Source organism: Athene noctua, chromosome Z (genome assembly GCF_965140245.1).
Source record: "Athene noctua chromosome Z, bAthNoc1.hap1.1, whole genome shotgun sequence".
In the NCBI taxonomy this organism is placed as follows: Eukaryota; Metazoa; Chordata; class Aves; order Strigiformes; family Strigidae; genus Athene; species Athene noctua.
In genome coordinates, this window is record NC_134077.1 from 13,321,169 (window position 1) to 13,345,290 (window position 24,122).

The following is a 24,122-nucleotide window of genomic DNA, read 5'->3' on the forward strand; positions in this document are numbered from 1 at the left end:
TGATATCCATACCTCCTCCCTAGCTGTGTGTTGACACAACAAGCAAGACTGTATCCAATTTCATTTCAGAAATCATTGAGCAAGAAAAAGCAGGCAGTGCTGACTGTTGACATATTTCTGTCATAGCTATGATGCTCTAAGTATACAACTCAGAAGAAGTTTGTAGTGAAAGATAACTCCTTTATTAAGCCTAAGTAAAAAGTAAAAATAAATAATAAGCAAAGTTTCAGACTTGCAAAAGTCCACGATTCAAAGATGGGCTTTCTATGCATTAAAGCTTTCCTGGTTTTCCTAACTGTAGTAACTGATCTAAAAATATATCCTACCTGTACCCACAAATTTTGTATTGCTTTTCTTCCTATCAGTTTTCTACTGAGCCCCACTGGAACCGAGAGGACATTGCTCCCTCCCCTCAAACTCAGTCTTATCCAGTATTTATACTCCTGCCATCATTCTTCAAATTATTTTGATATTTCATCTGCACAGAAGGCTGGTTAGGGCACCACTGAGGAAATATTCCTAGCACTGTATTAGCCATTCATTTTCTAAAATTATTTACTTACCTATCATTACTACTTTTTACAGCTGAACTCAGAGACCTGGCAAAAGATCAGGACTCCATTATTCTAGCACTGTAAATAAACCATACCAGAATCCGCCACTGTCCTCAAAAAGTCTAACATTTTAAACACAAAACAGATACAGATATAGAAATTACTTTTATCGCCTATTTTCAGATAGAGAACTGACACATAAGGAAAATAAATACATTTCCCAAAATGATGGATGAACTTGAAAGCAAAACAGGCATTGAATTTAGATTCTCTATATCTGATTCCAGTTCTGAAAATCTACACAGACTAAACTGAGATCAATATGAACATTAGGGCTGCTCAGAAGGAATTCATTAAAACAGCTGGGTTAGGTTCAGTTACTTCAGCATTAATTCATGATGAGACTTTAACAAAAATGATGTCATCTTTGTAACTTTTAGGCCAAAATATACAGAAATTCTTGCAATTCAGCATATGCACAAATTCTAGATCCAGTCTGTGAACACTCAGTAATGACCATGCTCTCACACAGTCTTTGTTCAGAAAGAACACACTGAATTCCTGTTCGAGCAGAGCTGACTTCTGCCTTGGCAAAGCCTACACAGTTTTATCCATCCTTCCATACCAAAGCAGGATCAAAGCCCTGTAGGATCAAAGCAGAATCAATGCTCCTGCTTAGACTGTATTTACATCAACAATGATAATACCCATTCCTCAAACCCTTTAGGTAACCTGCTCTAATGTGTAACTACCCATATGGCCATGAAGATTTCTTAATGTGTAACCTGGAAGTTCCCTCGTGCTGTTTTGGCTGTTCCTGTTTGTTCAACCTTTCATGGACATGAAGAACTGCTAGATCCAGCTGTCTCTGGAGATTCCTGTACTGTTTGAACCGAGAGGATGGGAAGTTGCAGTATGAAGTACAGTGACAGAAACTTGATGCCAAATCCAAATTTGAAAGCAGAAGAGCTACATTCAAACTGAGCTGAAAAGACCATAGGGTCCTGGTCTTCAAAGTCAGTTAATAAGGGCACACATCTGTGTGGATCTTGACAGCTTCTTCCAGACCTGAGTACAACACTGCACAGAGCCATGCAGTCCTGCTAGCCTGTATCTCTACTAGCTCAGGGACATACATGCTATATACAGTAAGGATAAATTATCTTTAAGTACTAGGCATTTAACTCACTCCAGCTTCTTTTTCTAGAGCAAAATTTGTTTTTCTCAACCCCTCCCATAAAATATGTTTTTCAAATCATTTGACTTCCATGTTGCTCTCCTGTAAACCTCCTCCAGTTTGGCTGCATCCCTCTGGCAGTGCATTGCTCCTAGCTGGACATAAGATTTTAGCTGAGGTGTCACCAACACTCAGCAGCCTAGAAAAATTACATCCTGTTTTTTATTCATAGTGCCCATATTCTGTACCAAGATTACACTGATGTGTCTTGTCAATAGGGACAAGATCAATCCTCTAATACATAGAAGAAATCCAGATGTAATGGAAACCCAAGCCACAGAGCTCCCATAAGCTCCTAATAACTTATTTGGAATCAGAATGGGACTGAGGAAGCAAGCCAGCAAAGTTAAGTAAAAATCCTAAACTTCAGGCATGTAATTTTTTTCCCCTGTGTATATTATAACAGAGTTCAGATTCACCAAGTGTAAACAGAACAACATGAAGATAACTAGAAAGGAACATATTCCCTTCCTAATTTAAATTTCTTGCCCTTGCAGCTTACTCCCACGAGTTCACATGCAGGAAGGATCCAGCTTAACCTGACTGAGAAGGATGTGATTAATGTGTCTGCCAGCAGAAGATAAGGCTTCAATTTTTTCCTACTTCACAAGGCAGGAAAGAGGTGGGCCTCTTCAAACCCTCAACTCTGCAAGAACTCAAAACTGGATGAGGAAATCCAAATCGAAGAAAATTAGAAAAGACAATTAGCAAACACGGACAAAACAGGGGAAAAAAGCTGAGGTGAAGTTACTTTATCACTTTAACCAAACTTGGAACTCCAAAGGAAAGTTTAATTTTAAAGCAGTGGCAGCAGAAACATTATCTCATGTTGTCAGCTCAGTCCCTGTGACTGTATCAGTACAAATCTTACTTGATAGACAGACATATTTTGGAAGAAATATTCAATTTAAAACACTTTAGCAACATAACCCCTATCTGCCAGTACATGAGATGATCCTAGCACTGATTGAGAAAAGACAGGTATTTATATGCTTCAGTGTAAGACTCATACTTACTACATGGAAGTTAAGCCCTGAGAAGCTATCAGATTCGGATAAATGTAATTTGTCAAAAGGTATGAAATCAGTAAATAAATGTGGGGTCGGCCTAAGAGAAGTAGATTAGCACCAAAGTCTGACTAAAGTGTCAAAGTAGGGGCCAAGGTCATGAAAACAATTCAGAAAATATCCTGGTCAGAGCTGCTGGATGCTTTAGCCACCCTTGAACCTGAAGTCCCCATCATGTTGAGACTCCCAGGATACTCAGGTGCTCCAGTGTAAGCACATGGGTTTCTGTGCTCCAGAGCAAATCCACAATAGGACTATGCAAGCTCCCCAGCAGGCTTGAACTCATTTAAAACAGAAGGGAAAAATCTCAGTTGGAATATTAAACAGTTAGTCCAGGTAACGGTGAGATGTAATTCACTGCTTTTGTGCTATGTTACTTGTTAAAGCTGCTTGTTGCATCTCACCTTTTATTAAATCATAAGCTGTTCAAAAAAGAGTCTTTGTCCTCTTGTGAAGGTACAATTTAAACAACAGAAAAAGACACTATGACAGTGTTTAATTATGTGACACTGACACTCATTAGAACTGGCTTATGTAAACTATGAATTTAAAGCCAGTAGAGAGAATATTGTTACCATCTAGATCATTTACTGTTTTCACAGCAGGATGAAGGAACTAAAGAAGTCTAAAATGTCACAAAAAGTCTAGCTCAGGGTTTCATCTCCTCAACTAGATACTTCCACACAGAATCTGTTACATGCACTCAGGGTTGGGGAAAGCTTCATGATACTTTCTCTTCCCTGAATATCATCCCATGGACAGCAAAAGAGGATTTAAAATGTCTGACAATGAAACACAAATCAAAGCCTTCTTGGCAGCAAGCTAAAGTAGTAACAGAGTGCTGTGAAAAGTCTTTGAAATTGGATTACACCAGTTAAGGGGAAAAGTAAGGGAAGCTGGTGTACACTGACAAAGGTTGGTGTACATGAGATGAACATGGTGATTAACTCTCCAGAGATCTGAAACATGAGCTCTTTTTTGTGTGAAGTTTAGAAAAGGCTTTTGGTTTGCTTTTGTTTAAAGTCTTTGTTTCAGACAAACACAAGAAAGGCTCAAACTGCTCCATCTCACAGGAAGCGCACTGTTTTGTGACTCTATTTGAAGCTATCTTGTTCGGGATACCTTTAGCAACCAATGGAAGATGAAAGAAAGCTTAAAACTGAGATGTCAGGAAACCCCTTAGATGTAAATACCAGGAGAGCAGCGACAAGTGGCATTCCTCAGGGGTCAGTGTTGGGACTGGTACTGTTTCACATCTTTCTTGGAAACATGGACAGTGGGATCGAGTGTACCCTCAGCAAATTTGCCAACAACACCAAGCTGTGTGGTGCGGTTGACACACTGGAGGGAAGGGATGTGCCATCCAGAGGGATCTGGACAGGCTGGAGAGGTGGGCCTGTGCAAACCTCATGGAGTTCAGCAAGTCCAAGTGCAAGGTCCTGCACATGGGTCAGGTCAGTCCCCAGAATCAATACAGGCTGGGGGATGAAGAAATTGAGAGCAGCTCTGCAGAAAAGGACTTGGAGGAGTACTGGTGGGTGGAAAACTGACTGAGCCAGCCATGTCTGCTCACAGCCCAGAAAGCCAACGGTATCCTGGGCTGCATCAAGAGAAGTGGGGCCAGAAGATCAAGGGAGGGGATTCTCCCCCTCTGCTCTGCTCTCATGAGACCCCACCTGCAGTGCTGTGTCCAGCTCTGGAGCTCCCAGCATAAGAAAGACATGGATTTGCTCGAGCAGGTCCAGCGGAGGTGACAAAGATGATCAGGTGGCTGGAGCACCTCCCCTGTGAGGACAGGCTGAGAGAGTTGGGGTTGATCAGCCTGGAGAAGAGAAGGCTCCAGGGAGACATTGTTGTGGCCTACAGAGGGAGGGACTCATTCATAAGGGAGTGTAGTGATAGGATGAGGGGTAAGGGTTTCAAACAGAAAGAGGGTAGATTTAACTAGATATAAGGAAAAAATTCTTCACTGTGAGGGTGGTGAGACACTGGAACATGTTGCCCAGAGAAGCTGTGGCTGCCCCCTCCCTGGCAGTGTTCAAGGCCAGGCTGGACAGGGCTTGGAGCAACCTGGGCTAGTGGAAGGTGTCCCTACCCATGGCAGGGGGGTTGGGACTGGATGATCTTTAAGGTCCCTTCCAACCCAAACCATTCTACAGTTCTCTGATTCTATGGTTCTACTTCAGTGCACACTGGAGAAAACTAAGTAGTGTGCCCATGATAGCCACCCACCCTCTATCAAATAATGATGATATCAGATGGAGGATCAGCACAGGATTTGGCCAACTCCCTGCCTGGATGAGTATTCCCAGGAGAGCTTGCCTATCTGAGGAAGTCAGTATTTTTCTAAGTTAGAGTAAGAAAACACTTCAAATGCTGTTAATGGCATGTAAGATTGAAGCTGTAAACATTAAGGACCTCACAGGTCACGAGGGAGATATGTAAGTCTAGGCTGTCAAGAAAACAGGTGAAAATAGTCAAAAAGCTTTTTAAGCCATATAAAAAAAACTATTCACTTGGTATTTGAAGGCTTTTGTAAAAGGTCACTGAAACCCAGGATGTTCCAGATGAAATTTTCAGGCTCAGTAACCCAGCATTTTAAGAATAAGTGGTTTGTCCGTAAAGCTCCAAATAGCTCTATTTGAAGCATGCCATGCACCCACCATAGGCCTGCCTTCCTGCTTGCAGGAAGCATTGATTCATGATTCTCAATGACCTTTAAAAGCAGACCTTCCGTAACAAATGCAGACGCAGATCTGCCTGTTCTGTACCACTGCCCTAGAAAGGACATGAACAGAACCGAGGCTGTAGTCTGCAGTGGTACATGTGAGTAACTGAGAGGATTGGAATCCCAATTTCCGTGACAGATGACTGCAGAAAACAGCTTATGAGTTTGGCTTTGGACTAAGCCTTAGTCTGTTAGCATTTACCATGATTTGTTTTACTGGAAGTCCTGAAGAAGTCTTTTTTTATCAACCATATTTTCTTTCATCAGAAATTTTCCTGGAAGTCCATCTGATCCAGATACATCTTCTATGGTATATTTATTCGATGAGATTCTAACAGTAGTTGAAATTTAGGAAACCTACTCAGAACTGCTAACAACTGTGAAAATGCAATTAATATGCTGAAAAATACTATTGGCAAACAGAATTGAAAGTTGATTCTTGAGCTTCACTTTCCTAACTATTTTTTCATTAAAAAACTTAGCTAGCTTCTACTGGATAATCTACTCCTTACATGCATACACCAAGAATCAAAGTGCATGGTAATAACTATTGCCCTTGTATTCAGTAACTAGCTGTTACAAAGCAAGTTATAAGGCAGAGGCATTGATTCTGTCTACAATACACAGCAGTATGATACTGAACCTGTTGAGGTATTACTTGTGTGGTGGCAGGTATACTCACCATGGAGATCTGAGTTTGGAAGTAGTAAAGCCACATTTGTGCAGCAGAAGAGCTCTGCTTATTGTGTACAGTGGTGCCTGCAGGCTCAAATATGCAGCTCTACACTACACTACTGTACTTGGTCTGCGGTTGACACTGGGAAAGATGGTTTAGGTCTATCCCAAACAATCAGTATAGATGTGACTTCAATAGCTTTTCTTAGTGCAGTATCTTTTCAGGAACTGGGCTAGATACACTCACAGCCATTATCACTAAAGCTTTGCAAAAACATTTATGTATAGTGGAGAACCATTGCCTTTGTGTATACATAAAAGGCACATCTGCATACAGAGGCACCCCAGAGTCTTCTCTCTAATTAAAAGACTCATAATTCAGTGACTTCTTGCCCTCACAGAGATTTCTCATGGGTCTGCAAATTTAACTTTTTATACAAGATACTAAAAAATTTGTAGCTTCATACCTGTGTTATAAACAGGAACCCAGTGGTAGAATTCATTCTGGTAGGGAACTGTATCAAATTCACTGCACTGCATCTGACGAAAGGTTGGCAAGCCTTTGCGGCAAGGGCTAATATTACACATGCGATAACGTTTCCTTTCTCCAGTGCAGTAGTCTCCTCCAAATTGTGGTCTAGAAAAAGAACATTGAGACTGGGACATGAGATTATGTGTAAAAAATACTTTCAAAAGAGCAATGTCTTTCAGATTCCAACGTGATAACAAGATGAATCTGAATCCTTGACAGGGTAAAAATACATGTTCAAGTTCCCAAATATGTCAATATGGAACACAGAGATCTAGACAAACCCTGTAGCTCAAAGAAGTGCTGGGTACATTGTCCAGCTGAACTCAGAACAGATTACCTTATTAAATGAACTCCCCCAAAATACCATATTTCCAGAATGTTTGACACTTCTTCCAGAAAAGCCAAGTGATTTCTGCTGTTAGACACCCTCTTAGTGATTTCTGAAAAATGAGACGTAGGGTCTTTATGAACTTAGATATGTATTAGAAAATTCTGCCTTTTGTTTTCTGTACCTATCAACTCATGTTTCTGAATCTTAAACAAAACTGATGGCTCAAACAAAACATGAAAGGTCAGTCCTGATTTCCCTCAGGAACAGACTGCTAGTTATTGTTTTTGACTGATATTTGAGGACATTTATTTATTCATGGCAGTAGTATTAAAGCAACATTTCTATTACTTCTGCAAGGCCTGAATGCTAAATAACAGGATTGTTTAATTTTGTGTAGAAACAAGCTCCATGAAGGGTAAGGATTAAAGAACAAGATGATGATTCTAAAAGATGAGCCAACTGAATTTCACATATGTATGCTTAACTGGGAAGAAAAGGTCTTCAGTGTCTGTCTTGCTGTGGCACCTGCTGATAACAGTCTCATTACAAAAGTGTTTCCAATGTCATAAGTACCTCAAAGATCTTGAATAAAAGGTAAAAAAAGATTGTGTGCTCAGCTTACTCTGGGTTATCACATGGTCTCTCTGCGCTCTGAACTCCTGCCCCACATGTTCTTGTGCAATGGGACCAGGATGACCAAATGCCCCATCCGCCATGGATTGCTTCAGGAGTCTTGCCTACCATAATGCACTCACCAGAGAAGCACCACTGAAGAGAGAAGAGAAAGGACAAACAGCCTAAGATCATTATAGCAGGAAAATGTTATGGTGAATCATTTGTTATTTCAGTCTCAGAAGGTTGAAAATTTAGGTAGACATGTAAATGGAGATGTCACAGGATGCCCCTCTTTCACATTGAACAATGGCAGAGCTACTCATGGTTCCTCTGCTGGAACTTCTGCAGGCAGTGCAAGCTTGCAGGCAGCACAGCTCACAGTCACCTTGTTTTCTCCACATCGAGTTCCATCCGCAGCTGCATCCAGTTTGGAACGGCAGGAGCCTTTCACTGAGCACCAGAGTGTTTGGCAAAGGTTCTGGAAAAGAAAGAAAACTGCAGCAGTCTGAAGCAGAGCTGAAATCCTATGGTCAAGATTTTCAAAAGTGTCCCACAGTTTTGTACATCTATTTACAAAGCCTTATAACGGCTGTAATTTCAGAGACAGTTTTTCAGGGTTTTCCATAAGTTAGGACACACCAAGGGTCCAAATTAGGTACTCCTCATTACTGTACAAGGTGGGGCTATTTGACAATTCAAAATGGTGAATACTTTCTATCAAGTGAATTATCTGAGTGAGTTCCAATATTCTCCTCATGGGCTTTCAGCTACATACAGGAGAAAATGGCTTTATGAAGTTTGGGCACTGCTGTTTATAGTGAAGGTGAACAGAGTTTGTATTATTTTCATTTGATGTGTACTAATGAATACAATGTTCAATTTTGCATTGCTGTCTGCCTGAAAACATACAGTGAAATCAAAGAAGGTCAGGGAAGCCAGCCAGGTAAGTAAAAACACCATCATGTCTCTAAGCACAACAGACAGGTTAATATTCATGGAGGTGCCGAAACAGGATGAGATCATAAAACAGGCCTCTTAAAACATCAGCCAGGCAGACAGCAAGGGAATGATTTAAAAGCAGCCCAGGCTAGCTGGCAGAGAAGAAGTCCTAGTGCACTGGGTAAAGTAAGGGCTCTGCTTAGTGAATGCTTGCATAATAAGTTACTCAGAAACTGGTGCCAGCATAATGCAGGATATTGACAGTAAAGCACACCTTTTCACAGCTGCTGCTCCATGCATAGTGGTCAACTCCACAGAAGGGACACAAGCTCTTAAGAATCAACAAAGCTAGCAGGGCAAGAAACTTTACAGCTACCTTATAACAAGTCTTCTTCACTCCATCAGAACTATTCTCTAAAGAGTGAGGACAAACATCAAGGGCTATTCCCAAACCTCAGTTCACATGCACACCAGCTTCTCCTTTGGTTGACATACGGTCCTGGTTCAACCGGGATAGGGTTAAATTTCCCCAGCAGGGAGAAGCGATCTCCAGCCGGGTTATTCAATACCATGCTGATGTCAGGTCCAGCGCTGAAGTGTGGGAACCGTTTCCTTGGGCTTTTGTCCGGGGAAGCATGCGCGGCAGGCTGGCTGTGTCCCTTGTGTTATTTCTCTGTATATCTTTTGTCTTGTTTACTGTTATTACTGTTTATTGGTGTTGTTATTGCTATTGTTGTTGTTCAGACTGTTATTTATTACACTGTTGTATTAAATCTTTCCTTATTTCAAGCCCGGGGTTTGTGCCTCACTTCCAGCCCTGCCTGGTCCGAGGGTGGGGGAGGGACAACGGCACCGTGGTCTCTGGTCCCGGCAGGGCCTAAACCACCACACACGCAAAAGACCTGCATGCTTGGGAATTCCTGTATGAGCAGGGCTTTGTGTGGAAGACCACTTCCAAACTGGAGAAACGAAGGGTGTCAGAAAGACCGCACTCCCAACTGGAACAGTAGAAGAAAAAACCCAGGGGCTCTGGACCTGGGTCTTGGCTGAGGGTGTTTGAACCGCAGCCTTTGGCACTGGGAGAGGGTGCAGAGCTGGCAGCACTCACCTATAAAGCAGGGACAGCTGTGAGTATCATCAGAGAAAGGACCTGGTAAGAAGGATCCCACTAGGATTCTCAGAGCAAGCAACATGCCAGGTTTGGGAGCCAACACAGAAATGGGGTACTTGCAAAACTCCAGCCCCAAAGAGCTAGCAGCAACATTCGGCCAAGTGTAAAACATAAAACTTGGCTGCTAGTTTCTGACCTGCTTCTATTAAAAAAGCTAAGCTTGGGCACAATGTGTTTTGAGAGAGTTGCCTTTTATTTACTTCCTGCATTGAGTGTTCACCTTGGTTTTTATCTAGAACACTGTAAGGAAAGCTGATAGTACAGAACATCTCAAAGCACTCCAAATCTCCAGTTGGAATACAATATCTGGGGCATTGCACCTTGACTCATTTAGCTGCTTTTGGGTAAAGTATACAGTCATAGGTTGTTTTGCCGTTCCCTGTTCGTAGTTCGAGAGTAGCATTACTTAGCAATTCTTTGTGAAACCACCGTTGTCGGGTTTTTAAGACAGAGCTACCCACATGTTCTGGCTGATAAATTTTCTTTCATTATTAAATTAATTCTCATATTTTAACTCTTGTATATAGAATATGTTTTGTGCTTTTTAGTGTATAAAGTACTCTCCTGCACTGTGCTTCAAATAACAGAGAAAGGCATAGAAATTGAACCCGACTTTCCATTGACAGTTACATTTTTATAAGGTGCATTCATAGATTTCGAAGTCAAGAGTTTAAAAAGGAAATTCTTTAGCTTTGTGAGAATCTTTCCATATTGATCTCCATGTATCAGAGCTTTTTTCCATCTTTAAGAATACTGGAACAAAAACAGTACAAGAAAAAGCACTGTTTACTGTATGGTTTTGGAGATAACAGCCAGAAATTCATGACTCTCCCATGGACACACTGCAAGGCAAGCGATGTTTATCATCAGCAATACAGTATATACTTTCCACCCAATCTATGAGATCAGGGTCTGTGCCTCAAAGTGAAGTAAAAAAACCCCAGTTTCACTGAAGTCAATGGAAGTTTTGGAGATAAAGAGAGGGCAACAAGATAAGGATTTTGAGCTCCAATGGCCTGTCCCATAGGAAGCTATGGATCTACCTACCACTTGGAAAATTCCTCCCTCTAATTTGTATTTCGATTTTCTTTTCCATATTAGAGGGACAATATTGATGTAGTTCACAAGATGCTTAGAGGACTTACTACCTAAATGGTTTGTGGGAACCACTATCTGAACTCTAAACCTCAGTCTTTGCTAAGTGTAATCACTGACCCTTGGCATCTTCAGCTAAATGCAGATTCTTCTCTCAGAAAGAATCTGTGGATTGAATTCAGTCAGAGATTAAAAGTTACAGAACAAATTTAGCCTAGTCAGTGAGACACTGCTAAGGAAATAGTGGAAAGGCAAAGAACAGTCAGACTTCTTAGACAAAATGACTATACCAATCATTCAGCATGCCAGGCAGACTGTACTATTCACAATTGCTTTCTTCGCCAGTGCAGCTACCTGCAAAACACAGGCCTTGCAGTAAAATGCAAAAAGAAATGACACCAATTAATTTTCTGTATGTCTAGCTGTAAAATTAATCAGGAGATGTCGAATGTAAAGGCCTACTGGATTCAAATCCCAGGACAGACAGAATGAACCAATACTGCAAAATTACACTTTAATTTTCTATCTGTACCAACAGACAAATTACAGTAACTGAGGAAACTGAAACAGCAGGTAATGAATGCAATCTTTCAATACCTGCTTCAGATTCAGTAGTTGCAGCTCAACATTGGTAATCATGTTATCTATTAAGGCTGAGAAGATTCATCAGAAATAATCTCCCTAACTGAAGGGTAGATGAGGATACACATAATTATCTGAATAGAATAAACACTCAACATCAGCAGTCCCCAGTCCACAGCTGTGCACAACACCTTGCCTAAAAAACACTCCAGCACTGCTGATAGCCATAATGCCTCTTTTGCCAGAGTCCTGTTTAAGAGGGGGAGCAAGCTGGATGCTGTCTGCAAAGTTTTCTGCACATTAAAAATTAGTGATCATTTTTCTAGATTAGCACTTGAAACCACTGTTTCTGAATTGTTTTACATAGAAAAATGCTGCATGGAGCCAAATACCTCTGAACATGCAAGGTACAGTTAAAACACCATACCACTGCACCTTACCTAATAAAACCTGTTACACTGCCATGGCTTCTAGCTTTTGTAGTGAGCTGTACTGCTGTGACTATACTGCTCCCTTGCATCTCCACAAAACAAATATTTTGCTGTGCTGTGAAACAAACCCCAGGGTACTTTATAAATTACGTATTTCCACAACAAAATCTCAAGTTTGATGGGAAAAGAAACTGACATCATCTACCTGAACTTGTGCAAAGCACCTAACACTGTCCCACACACATCTTTTCTCTAAATTTGAGATACATGGATTTGACAGATGGACCACTCAGTGGATAAAGAACTGGCTGAAAGAGTGGTGGTCAATGGCTCAATGTCCAAGTGGAGAGCAGCGACAAGTGGCATTCCTCAGGGGTCAGTGTTGGGACTGGTACTGTTTCACATCTTTCTTGGAAACATGGACAGTGGGATCGAGTGTACCCTCAGCAAATTTGCCAACAACACCAAGCTGTGTGGTGCGGTTGACACACTGGAGGGAAGGGATGTGCCATCCAGAGGGATCTGGACAGGCTGGAGAGGTGGGCCTGTGCAAACCTCATGGAGTTCAGCAAGTCCAAGTGCAAGGTCCTGCACATGGGTCAGGTCAGTCCCCAGAATCAATACAGGCTGGGGGATGAAGAAATTGAGAGCAGCTCTGCAGAAAAGGACTTGGAGGAGTATTGGTGGGTGGAAAACTGACTGAGCCAGCCATGTCTGCTCACAGCCCAGAAAGCCAACGGTATCCTGGGCTGCATCAAGAGAAGTGGGGCCAGAAGATCAAGGGAGGGGATTCTCCCCCTCTGCTCTGCTCTCATGAGACCCCACCTGCAGTGCTGTGTCCAGCTCTGGAGCTCCCAGCATAAGAAAGACATGGATTTGCTCGAGCAGGTCCAGCAGAGGCGACAAAGATGATCAGGTGGCTGGAGCACCTCCCCTGTGAGGACAGGCTGAGAGAGTTGGGGTTGATCAGCCTGGAGAAGAGAAGGCTCGGAGAAGACCTTATGGTGCCCTTCCAGTACTTAAAGGGGCTACAGGAAAGATGGGGAGGGACTCTTTATCAGGGAGTGTAGGGATATAACAAAAAATAATGGTTTTAAACTGAAAGAGTGTAGATTTAGATTAGATATTAGGAAGAAATTCTTTAATGTGCGAGGGTGGTGAGATACTGGAACAGGTTTCCCAGAGAAGCTGTGGCTGCCCCCTCCCTGGCAGTGTTCAAGGCCAGGCTGGATGGGGCTTGGAGCAACCTGGGCTAGTGGAAGGTGTCCCTGCCCATGGCAGGGGGGGTGGAACTAGATGATCTCTGAGGTCCCTTCTAACCCAAATCATTCTAGGACTCTTTGATTCTATAAAAATAGATTTATCAAGGACATGGACTGAAATATCATTTTATTAATTAATTAGACCATCAGTAGCGTGAAAAATGAGGATATACAGGAGGAGAGCATGACACTGATTTCTTCAGAGAACTGTTCCTGGAACTGAAGATGGGTTCCCAGAATGATGTAGTCATTTGAACGCTATATATAACCTTTAAACATCTTGATTTTTAAAATGGGATTTAAGCTGTGTTGATAATTTACCTAACATAGGTATTATAATTTTAAAACCAAAACGACTTCACTGCTGAAGGACAGGCATTTAGCAATAGATATCGGGCCAGACCAGTAAAGGTCTTGAAAAATACAAGGCAAACAGTGCAACAACTGCAGAATGGTATTAAAACAGCATTAGGCAGTGTCTGCACTGCACATCTAGCTTATGAGTCTCTGAACATGCTGCATTTGTAGCCAGCAACTGAGGTTCCACACTGCTCAAGAATTCTTATTAGGAGAATGGAAAAAAAACCCCACCACACAGCACTTACATCCACATCTTCACAGAAAGTGGCATTGGAACCATACTGAAGCTGACACTGGTGATGCACATCATAAATCACTCCAGGAGCAATGATTGGGGATTTCAGAACTTCTTTTTGGGGGATATCATCCAAACAGAATCCCCATCCGCGGCTAAAAGACAAAAACTGCATATTAAACGCCCCCCCCCCAACCACACTTTTTTGACAGATATACAGATTTTTTTACTTCTATACAGATACCCTTTGCAAATAGTACTTCCAGATTCCACCTAAGATGTGCTGAAGTGCTAACAAATACCACACCATCTAATTAGGGAGGGTTACACAGGCAAAATATAGCTTTTCAAAGTGGAAATGAGGTCATTATTGTTTGCAGAGTTGCTTCAGAGCACACCACAGCCTCTGCTTAAATTTATACCATGTTGCTGCTCTTAAAACGAACATAACAAATTTGAACAAGACATTGAAGTCAAGCACAAGTTATTGTGGCCAAAGGAAAGGTTTATGATGTTCCATCAGAGTCCTTGATGGAAAGGCTTCTTTCTTCCTGATAACTGCAAAAAGCTGAAGGTTGCACCAAACCTGAGCTGATATGACAAGACTTGAGTTCACTGCCAGAAAGCAAGAATATAGCGGAGCTTTTCCCAAATACTAATGAGCAATAAGCCTGGGGTATGCCCTCTGTGGGAATTAACTCAAGCACACTACAAAAACCTACATCCAATAATGTAGCAATATTTACTTTAATTATTAATTAAATACAAAAGGACTTACTTTAAACTCCACATAAACATCTCACACACATTTGTACTGATTTCAGGGAAAAGCTACAATCTGACTACTCACTCTAGGAAACGTGTGATGTATTCCTTGCTGCACTGCGACCACGTGAGTGGAGTAGGATCATACTGCAACTGTCGAGACATAATATATGGGCGCTTTCCAACAGGCTCACAGTCATTCTCTTTTCCATCATGCTGGATACCAAAACTGGAGATAAAAACCAACATGTAATAATTCCAGCTGATTGGTTTGTACCACAACACCTATCTATGGTTCCACACCATGCTTAAAAAGACATTAAGGTTGCTTCTTCCCCTGGTGGGCTACAGATCTTTTGCTAAAAAAAGCATATAAAAGATCTGACCCATAGTTTACAAAAAAAAAATCTACCCTGCAACAGGCTTTCAAACATTTCTGTTATGTACAGAAACATTGTCCAGCACAAAATAAAGAACAAACTGCCAGAGACTATATTCAGGGGTCAAAACTATTGCACAATTGGGCCAGGAATCACAGTTTAAACCTCAGTTATGTTAAAGCTGCTAAAGCTAAGAGCTTCGTAGCTCTCAGATCCCAGCTATTTCAAACCTGTACTACTTTAACTAAGATCAAGCTTTGTTACAGTTTGTCTTACACTGTCTTATAATCACATCTCTACTGCTTGTTTCTTTTCAAATCTCTTTTGAGACAGACACTGTTTTCTAAATTACTGAATGTTCAGTGAATTAGCATCCAGCCTCCAGTCCTTCTTCCTGTTCAGCTTTCTCAAACAGACTTCCACGGCAGGTCTTCCCAACACGGTTCTCTGAAGCTTCTCTGACTTACTAAGGGATTTTTATATTCAACAACTTGTAAAAGTCATAAACATTAAAAACTTTGGGTGGGATTCAGGTGATTAAACATACATGCATCCACATCCTCTCATAGTGAAGGAGATTATCTGAAATAATAATATACAAAGATATTGATATATGAAGATGTTGACACCTACACTGTTGACATCTGAAGGTGTAAGCCCTTGTATGAAAAAGCAGTGAAAACTGACTCAGGTCATGATTCAGTCATAAATCAGACAAAATTAGTTCAAACAACTTAATACTTTGTTTCTGGAAAAGGTAACCGTACCAGGACTCAAATGTTCCAAAAGCAGGGCATGATTCAGCCTGAATCAACTTCAGTAATGGGTCTGAGCTATAAAAGCAAGTGTGTTCCCTTATTGACAGGCTCTTTTCCATGAGCAAGGTCTGTTGACACAGGAGATGGCAAACATCTAGAGGGACAGTATGCGGAAGAGTTGACTTTTGGCATCCATCTAAGGAATGGGTGCATGGCTTGCTTCTCATGTTTTGTTAACCTGGTCTTACAGACTTTTATTTTCCATATTTGAACTTTTTAACATACATACTCTAAGATGGTTTGAGAGAAGGATGGTTTCATGTTAACAACAAACCATGCAGTATTCAATTTTCTTTATGGAGACAATTCTTACGGGCAAGGCCCTGCACCACTCCTGCAACGGCAGGTATAGCAGTACTCTGTCTCACAGCATCCAAAGGACAGTGAGTTACCAGTCACCCAGGCTAGAACAGGAGCAGGTCACACAGCTCTACGAGGAAAAAGTGTCTTCTAATAACTAGTGTTAATGAAAAAAACTACCTGTCAGCAAGAGCTTGTGAGAACCAAGTAACTAAACCCAAAGCACCAGATCCAATTGTAATGATTTCAGCATTATTTCCTTATACTATTACCTTTCTGGCAATTGAAGGGTTGAATAAAGGCCTATTAATGGGTGATAGTATCAATATTTGAGCAGTCTTTGTATCAGATTATTATTATTATTATTATATCCCATCAGGAAATACAGACTTCATCCTGACTGGTGGTTGGGTGCATAATGAAAGTAATGTGATTGTAGACACAGCAGTGAACATCACCTAGCCAAGCAATATGGCCCAGATGGAAAGTGCAGGCATTATAGCCAAACTGGAGTATCCAGAGATAGGCCTCTACCCTGGGGAAAACACGTCAGTGTTAAAACAGATTTAAAAAATCAGAATTTTTTCAGGTGAGTTTAACAAATCAACTCATCAGCCAAAACACCTATGGAAATTGGAAATACTGAATATCTAGTTTCAAGCAAAAATACACAATCACAAAAAAGGTTTAGCTGTGTCCAAAACTAAATGCCCAGGAACTTCAGTTGATTTACCTAAGTGTATCCACAATAGCAACCTTAATATATAGAAGATTCTAGTTATTAAGAAATGCCCAAAAGTGACTTTATTTGTTCATCAGAAAGGAGAACAAAGATTTTTCTATGAAGTTTAACTGCTTGAATTAATAATGGTTTCTAGATAATCTGCAATATTGAAATACGATGATATAATTAAACAGGTATGTTTTATGTAAATGATTTGAAGATTATCTAAAGTAATAGCAATTCCATAGTAATTCAGTACGTTTGGAAAAATTAGCACAATTAAGTGATGCTTCTTTGTAGCTTAATTATTTCATACTGATATAATGCCCTAGCAGACTTTGTTAAAAGGGGCAGACTGAATCATTATAAACAAAAGTCAAAGGCTTAAGAATCTCCTTCTTACTCCTTTGCTTAGAAAAAACAAACACTGTTCTGATTTTAGCAATAGAGACATTAACTCACTCCTTGTTTTGTTCCTGTCTGGCAATTTGAGTATTAATATACAAATAATAAATCAAACTCAGTTAGGTCCCCATTCACTTTCAACTATACCTGTGTCCAAGTTCATGAGCAATAGTAAAAGCCAATGGAAGGCCAGAATCTTCATTGATGTTACAGCTTCTGTGAGGCTGACACATGCCTGACAGATGAGACAAACCTAAGGTTTCACAAGGACGATTCATGCCAGCACAGATGTCCTTTCTAGAACCAGAAGAGAGACATACCATTAAAGGAGTTTAAAATCAACTGTAGAGTCTCTCTTACATTGGGTCGTAAGTCTCCATCCTATAATGTATCAGCGCTAATTTGCATTTTAGGTAAAGCATAGTATTAACACGTTTACAAACATATATGCAACAACTATAGTGCCTAAATGCATATGTTTATTGTCAACCTGTGTAAGAAGTTGTTTTAAAATCTCCATCTCTGACAGTGTTTTGAGGTAAGGTTTATTAAAGTCATGATAATTCAGCTTCATTCAAGTGAACTGGTTGAAGCCTGTTTATTTGGAGAAGTAATCCACACATCATTTTTAGACTTCTTTTTTCTCATTCTTAAGATTTGTTGACTCCCTTCTTTACGGTACCACTTGAGGGGTTTTTTGGTGTTGGGGTTTTTCTTTGCCTAATAGACTTTAACTTAGGACCTTTTTTTTCAGAGCCAATGTTTTCTCTCACTTATGTGCAAATTGGATCTTTTTAGGGACCTGTACAAGTTCTGTTTCATGCCCTGCCACAAACTCCCTATGTAACCTCAGACATCACCTTTAAGTTTTCTGCGCCTCCCCTGCTCACACATAAAAAAATATTTGTGTGTCCTTAAATAAGGAGATAATATTTAAAATCATACACTTTAAAGTTTAAAAATAAATGGTACTGTGCAAAATACTCCTCCATTCTGAGCTGCACCTGTGTATTACTTAGGATTTGTTGTTAGGGAGTTCTTCATCTACATGCTATGTTGTTTTGGTATATTGCCTCGAAGAATAGAGAAGTGACAAAATGAGATAGAACAAGTGTGGGAAATTATCTGAGCTCTGCAAATTGCTAATCTCTTGGGACACACAGTCTCAATTTCCTGACTAAGATGCAACTATAATAAACCACCCACATGCATACATGAAGTGTTATATGTACTTTGAAAACAAATGAAAAACAATTCCTTTCAAAGGTACAGTAGATCTAACTTTAACCACATGTTTTTATAACACAGCTCATATTCTCTGCCTGTATGAGTGTCACACACGTTCACACTAGGTTATTTCTGCATTAACATGGTTTCAGAAACAGCATGTCTCCATCAGGCCATTTTACTGGGTTAAACGTAGGGTGAACTAAATGATAGCATAAGCCTATAAAATAATACCATCACCAAAAAACCCAGAACTGAACAGCCACCAAACTGCTGTCATACCTGGTTAGAAGGACGGCCACGTCGTGGTGTGTAGGGTTGACGTCACTCTTGGGATTGACACTCTTCTGCCATTTGCAGAAGCTGGCAAGTGTCTTATCAGCATGGTGAACTATCTTCAAGCCTTGCTAATGAAAAATGAAGGAAAATATTATTGTAAAGACCACACTGCACTGCAATAAAATGTCAGAGATGCTAGCTGTGAAGCTGGGTAATCTCTGAAAGGTAACTGATTATGCCTCTGCCTACAGTTTGGGCCATCATTAGGAGCAATGACTTCTATTTAACTAACATTGAATATTAAGTTAAAATGTTGACATTTTTGTAATTGGTACTGCTAAAGGAAAAATTAAATGCAGAAATTCACATATTTTCTGGTAAGTGAGCTTCGTAAGATCCACCTCTGATTGAAACTTTCAAACGAGCACTTTTTATTCTCCTGAAAGCAGGTCTTCCTCTATAGGGAAGCTAAAGACTAATTAGTGGGGGACTTCATACTCAAGTTTGCCATTCAATACTATGTGAACAGTGTCATGCTCATGGAATAACTATGCTTCTAAGGGTGTACTGCTTTCACAGTATTTTTCAATTCCAAAGAAAAACAAGATAGTCATAGATGTTTCTTCCTCATTATTATATAGCATGCATACAAGTTACTGAAATTTCTTCTGAAATTCAAAGTATGCAAAATAAATTCATTCAAAAATGTATTTTCTCATTTCTGATCTTGGACATTCACTGTATCTTGTCTCAGTTTACTCAATTTAACTAATGCTTTTTACAAAGTATCTAAATAACATTGTTACCAGATAGTAATTTCTGGGTAACTTAAAACCAAATTTTGAAAGATACCCAACACTGCTGCTTCCAGCACTGCCATGCTCAACTGAAAACGTATCCATGGTTTATTAATGGAACAGCCACAGAAAATTAGCATGTAATCTTAATTGGAGGTCATCCTGGGCTTCAGGTCCTAACTGTCCTGTTAAAATGAAAACTACAGGTTTTGGCCAGCATATTCTTACACTGACAACTATAAGGAGAGAGTCTATCCTAGTAACTATTTCAGAAGACACAGCCAGGCCCCATGGCTTGGTTCACTGCCTTCTATAGCATTGGGACCATCTGGTCCATAAGCCACTAAGAAAACTCCCTTAATGCATTCCTGTAGTCAGAGCAAGCTATGTCATGCACAGTGTTTTTAAAATAACTATAAAATGGTGACAATCAGCACATAGTTAAGCATGTAGCAACATATTTGTAAATGAGAGACACTGGAAGCTACCAATATACAGCTTTAGTTTACTGCAATCGGCATCTAACTAGTCCTCATTTTTTTGTTTTGAAAGAGATCTAAAATCAAAAAGGTGTGTTTGAACTGCACAATAAGAGATTTACTCCTACAGAGACCTGCAAATACTGTAGCATTACACTTTATAGTACATTCCAGTTAATGCTAACTAGATTCTGTGTGATGATGCACACATTAATCTCTGTTTCCCATCTAGTCCTGCTTAGTATCCCATGTTCTTTTGACACTGAGGGAACTCCATTTCCACACTCCTAATGATTTCCTTGGTGATTTTATGAAGAAATACCTTAAATCATGTACTGGGTTTGTCTGGAAGGGGTTTCTGCAGAAGGGGAGGGGGCTACAGCGGTGGCCCCTGTGAAAAGCTTCTCAAAGCTCCCCAGGCTCCAAGTTGGACCCACTCTGGCCAAGGCTGAGCCAATTAGCAGTCGTGGCTGCGCCTTAAGAACAACCTGAGGGGCGGCTGGGACTTATGAGGAGGAGTGACGAGAAGGACAACTATGTGAAACTGAGGTAAGTGGAAGGAAGGAGGGGGAGGAAGTGGAGAGAGGTGCACCAGAGCAGAGAGCACCGTTGCATCCTGTGGTGAGATGGCAGGGCCACCCCCCTGCCACCCATGGAGGTAACCAGTGGAGCTGTGTTTTGCCTGCAGCTTGTGGAGGACCCCACACTAGAACACGCAGCTGGTCCCAAAGAAGACCAGGACCCTATGGGAAAAGGAAGCCTCCACTGTTGTAGTTCGGTGCTGGGAGGACTGTTACACATGGGGGTACCCACGCTGCAGCATCTCGCTGCAGCTCAAGGGAAGAACTCACGGTGGTAAAAGTTTGTGGAGGACTGTCTCCCATAAGAGGCAAACCATGTGGAGCAGGGAGAAACATGCAGAAAAGTGCTTCCCCCTGCCTTGGAAGAAGTGGCAGACTGACTGCATGCCCCATCCCTGCCCCTGCACTGCTGGTGGAGGAGGCAGAGATATCAGGAACAAAACTGAGCTGGGGGAAAAAGGTAAGGGTGGGGGGAAGTGTTTTTAAGATAGGGTAATGCTTCTCACTGTCCCACTGTCTGTTAAGTGGTGTTTTTGTCAGTGTTTTGATTGAATTAAAGTGATGTCCTTTTTCTTCCCCCTTCTTGTCCTTTGCCTGTGACCATAATAGGTGAGCCACTCCTCCTTGTCCTTATCTTGATTCCTGAGCCTTTTGATTCATTTTCCCCTTCCCAATGCTGGGAGGGAAGGGGTCAGTGAATAGCTGTGTGGTGCTTAGTTGCTCTCTGGCCTCAAACCACCACAGTCATCAGCTAAATACTCTGCTATCCAGAGCAGCATTTATTCTAAAAACAGACATGCCAAAGACTAAAAGAAGAATAAAATGAACAGATTATTTTAAGCAAATAAATTCTCCTCTCCATAACTATGCCTTAATGCATTGAACTCCCAAGTTTTTCAACTGACATTCTGAGAAAAATAAAAACCTTACCTCCTCCTCCTCAAAGAGGATAAGCCGGACCAGCACAATGTGAATTGCATTGCCAATGCTTGGATCATGAAACAATCCTGTGACCTGTGCCAGAGCCAGGAGGTATGAGATTAACTGATTATTCTATAGCAGAACAGGACTTTAGAGAGAAAACATGACATTTACTTCAAGCACACTGTTCATATTGGGGTGTGGGTGTTGTTTTATTTTTTAAATCCTCAAGTCAGTTCACCGAAAGTTTACTGAAAGGCAACAAGTGTTAGAACTACTGCAAAAAGGGCACCTCTGCCAAATGAATGATGATACAGGACTTGGCAAAAGTTACTAAACTAAAGAGCAAAAGCACACACAAGGTTATTTTATGTCCCTTTCCATTTCAAGAACTTCAGTGTTCTTAAAAAGCACTAGCAGAGAAGAACACAGTATCTCAAGTCACGTAACACTGATGGAGAGGTCCACTCAGTGTGCAAAAAACCCAGTGTATCAAATCATAAGAATCATCTTCTGCCACAACAAAGGAAAAATTAGTACTAGGAAAAGAGAAATCAGTTAAATGATGGATACTCTTGTGTTTTCACAGCACAGAAGAGGATGATAAGAACAAATGCAAAGACAGTGAATCCATTTTAAAAAAATTCCCCATAAAACAAGAGCAAGAACTGAACTCAGCAAAAATTCGACCCAAATAAAATGTCAGAAACATCATCACAATGCTCAATTAGGCAGAAGAAGAGGTAATAGGATCAGAAGATAATCATAACCTATCTACATGTGAGCTATGCCATATATGACAAGAAATACGAATGGACAGAAAGGATTGTATTTGGCTCAAAACTCTTCTGGAGAAGACTGTTAAAGGAGAAATTACTGACATGAAATTAAAATTGTGTTTACAAAGGTCTGATTTCAATATGGGTCTTTTCCAAGGTACTAAACTGAAAACTGAATCACAGTGAATAACCCTAACATGTCAGGTACAGACCGCAGAGAAAATGTCAAGACTTGTTTGTTCCTGAATCTGATTATGACTGGTTTTATTCCACATGTTTTCCCTGTGTGGACAAAACCTCACGTGCTCAAATCAGCTTCGTGTCTGTTTAATCAGGCTCACTGCCTCAGTAGCTAGACAGACTGCTTGGGACACAGTCGGGAGCATACTGTATAAACATGAGTGACAGATCTGTTACCATGACTAGAATTACACTATGATTAATTTCACATATATTACACACATACCATGATAACGACACAGAAGACATCCTCAGTAGACTTTCCAAGGTCAATATCAACTATGATACAGACAATAACAGAAGAGATCTCTGTAGGCAGTCTCATGAAATGCTATTGCTTTTTTCAGATGAATGTGTATTTTCAAACTTGCCACAGAGAAAAACACTGAAAGTTAATTTTTTTTTTTTTTTTTCCCAACATGGACTTTGTATTATATGCAGGACACATCTGGAAGAACAGTTGTACTGGTTTTAACTGGGATAGAGTTAACTTTGTTCACAATAGCTCATATGGTAATGTTTGGATCTGTGATCAAAACAGTAACACACTGGTATTTTAGCTCTTGCTAAGTTACTATGGTTTCCAGTGGGCTCCTGTGTTCCTTTCCCATCCACAGACATGGGAAAGAATCCATGTGCTTAAAACTGTAGAATTTCTCTCTGCTGCTGTAGCTACCAACCTGAAATCACCACAAGCAACAGGTTCTGGAGGAGACAGGGAATTTCAGTGGAAAAAATAATGCTAGCTTTTATAGCTATGAAACTTCTCTCACTTAAAATCCAGAGAAAAATTACACTTATGCAAAATATAAGGTAAAAATGCTTTTGAAGTACAAAGTTCCAATGAATATAGATGAATATTACATTTCTTTCAGTGAACAATGTTTCAAGATGATAATTAAAATAATCAAGTTAAATTTGCTTCATTTATCTATTTTAAAAAAGGAAATATTATACATACCATATTCATTATAGTGAGGATATATGATTCCACATGGTCACTTCCATGATATTCAACCATCTTACTGTCTGCAACCACAAGCGTCTCCACCCATCGCTCCTTGCTGACAGAGCGCCGAGAAACTTTTCTGACAGCCATATGATTTTGTTCCCATCTCTCCCTCCAATGCTGCTGCTGTTTGAAAAAGCTGAGGGTATCTGAAAGAGTAAGAAGCAATGTTGACTTGAAAATACTTTCAAGCTTGATTTGAAGTGTATGGCTGTAACACTTGCAGACAGAATGACAGCATTGCAGAATCACTGCATGATATAAGGTTGGAAAGAACTTCTGGCTGTCACCTACTTGACCCACAGCAGGGCAGGGCCAACTCCAAAGTGACACCAGCCTGCTAAGGGCCCTGTACAGTAAAGTTCAATATCCCCCCCCCAGATGAATTAAACATGCATCCAAAAGTTACCCCTACTCAAAAGCCAGTGATTAAGGTGCAAGACAGAGCCCAGCTGAAAAAAACTGAATCGGAGATGTCGTTTTCAAGGAATTTCTCTTCTGTAGTTTGGTTCTAAACTCTCTAATGACACTAATTGATAGTTTAAGATAAAGGATATTCTTTCTCTACAAAAAGCTCTTACTCCCAAGCAGGATGGCCCAGTGC

At 40.6% G+C, this 24,122-nt stretch overlaps 1 protein-coding gene across 1 annotated transcript in view; it reads right to left on the reverse strand.

Annotated features, from left to right (window-relative positions):
- Positions 1-24,122, reverse strand: part of ADAMTS12 (ADAM metallopeptidase with thrombospondin type 1 motif 12) — a 171,182-nt gene that overhangs the window by 57,085 nt on the left and 89,975 nt on the right. Inside the window, exons 4-12 of the mRNA XM_074932675.1 lie at positions 23,471-23,667; positions 21,500-21,583; positions 18,716-18,840; positions 17,354-17,503; positions 14,665-14,808; positions 13,825-13,969; positions 8,125-8,217; positions 7,747-7,892; positions 6,729-6,898 (exon numbers count right to left, since the gene is read on the reverse strand). Coding sequence (XP_074788776.1) covers positions 6,729-6,898; positions 7,747-7,892; positions 8,125-8,217; positions 13,825-13,969; positions 14,665-14,808; positions 17,354-17,503; positions 18,716-18,840; positions 21,500-21,583; positions 23,471-23,667 — 1,254 coding nt within the window. The remainder of the gene's footprint in view (positions 1-6,728; positions 6,899-7,746; positions 7,893-8,124; positions 8,218-13,824; positions 13,970-14,664; positions 14,809-17,353; positions 17,504-18,715; positions 18,841-21,499; positions 21,584-23,470; positions 23,668-24,122) is intronic.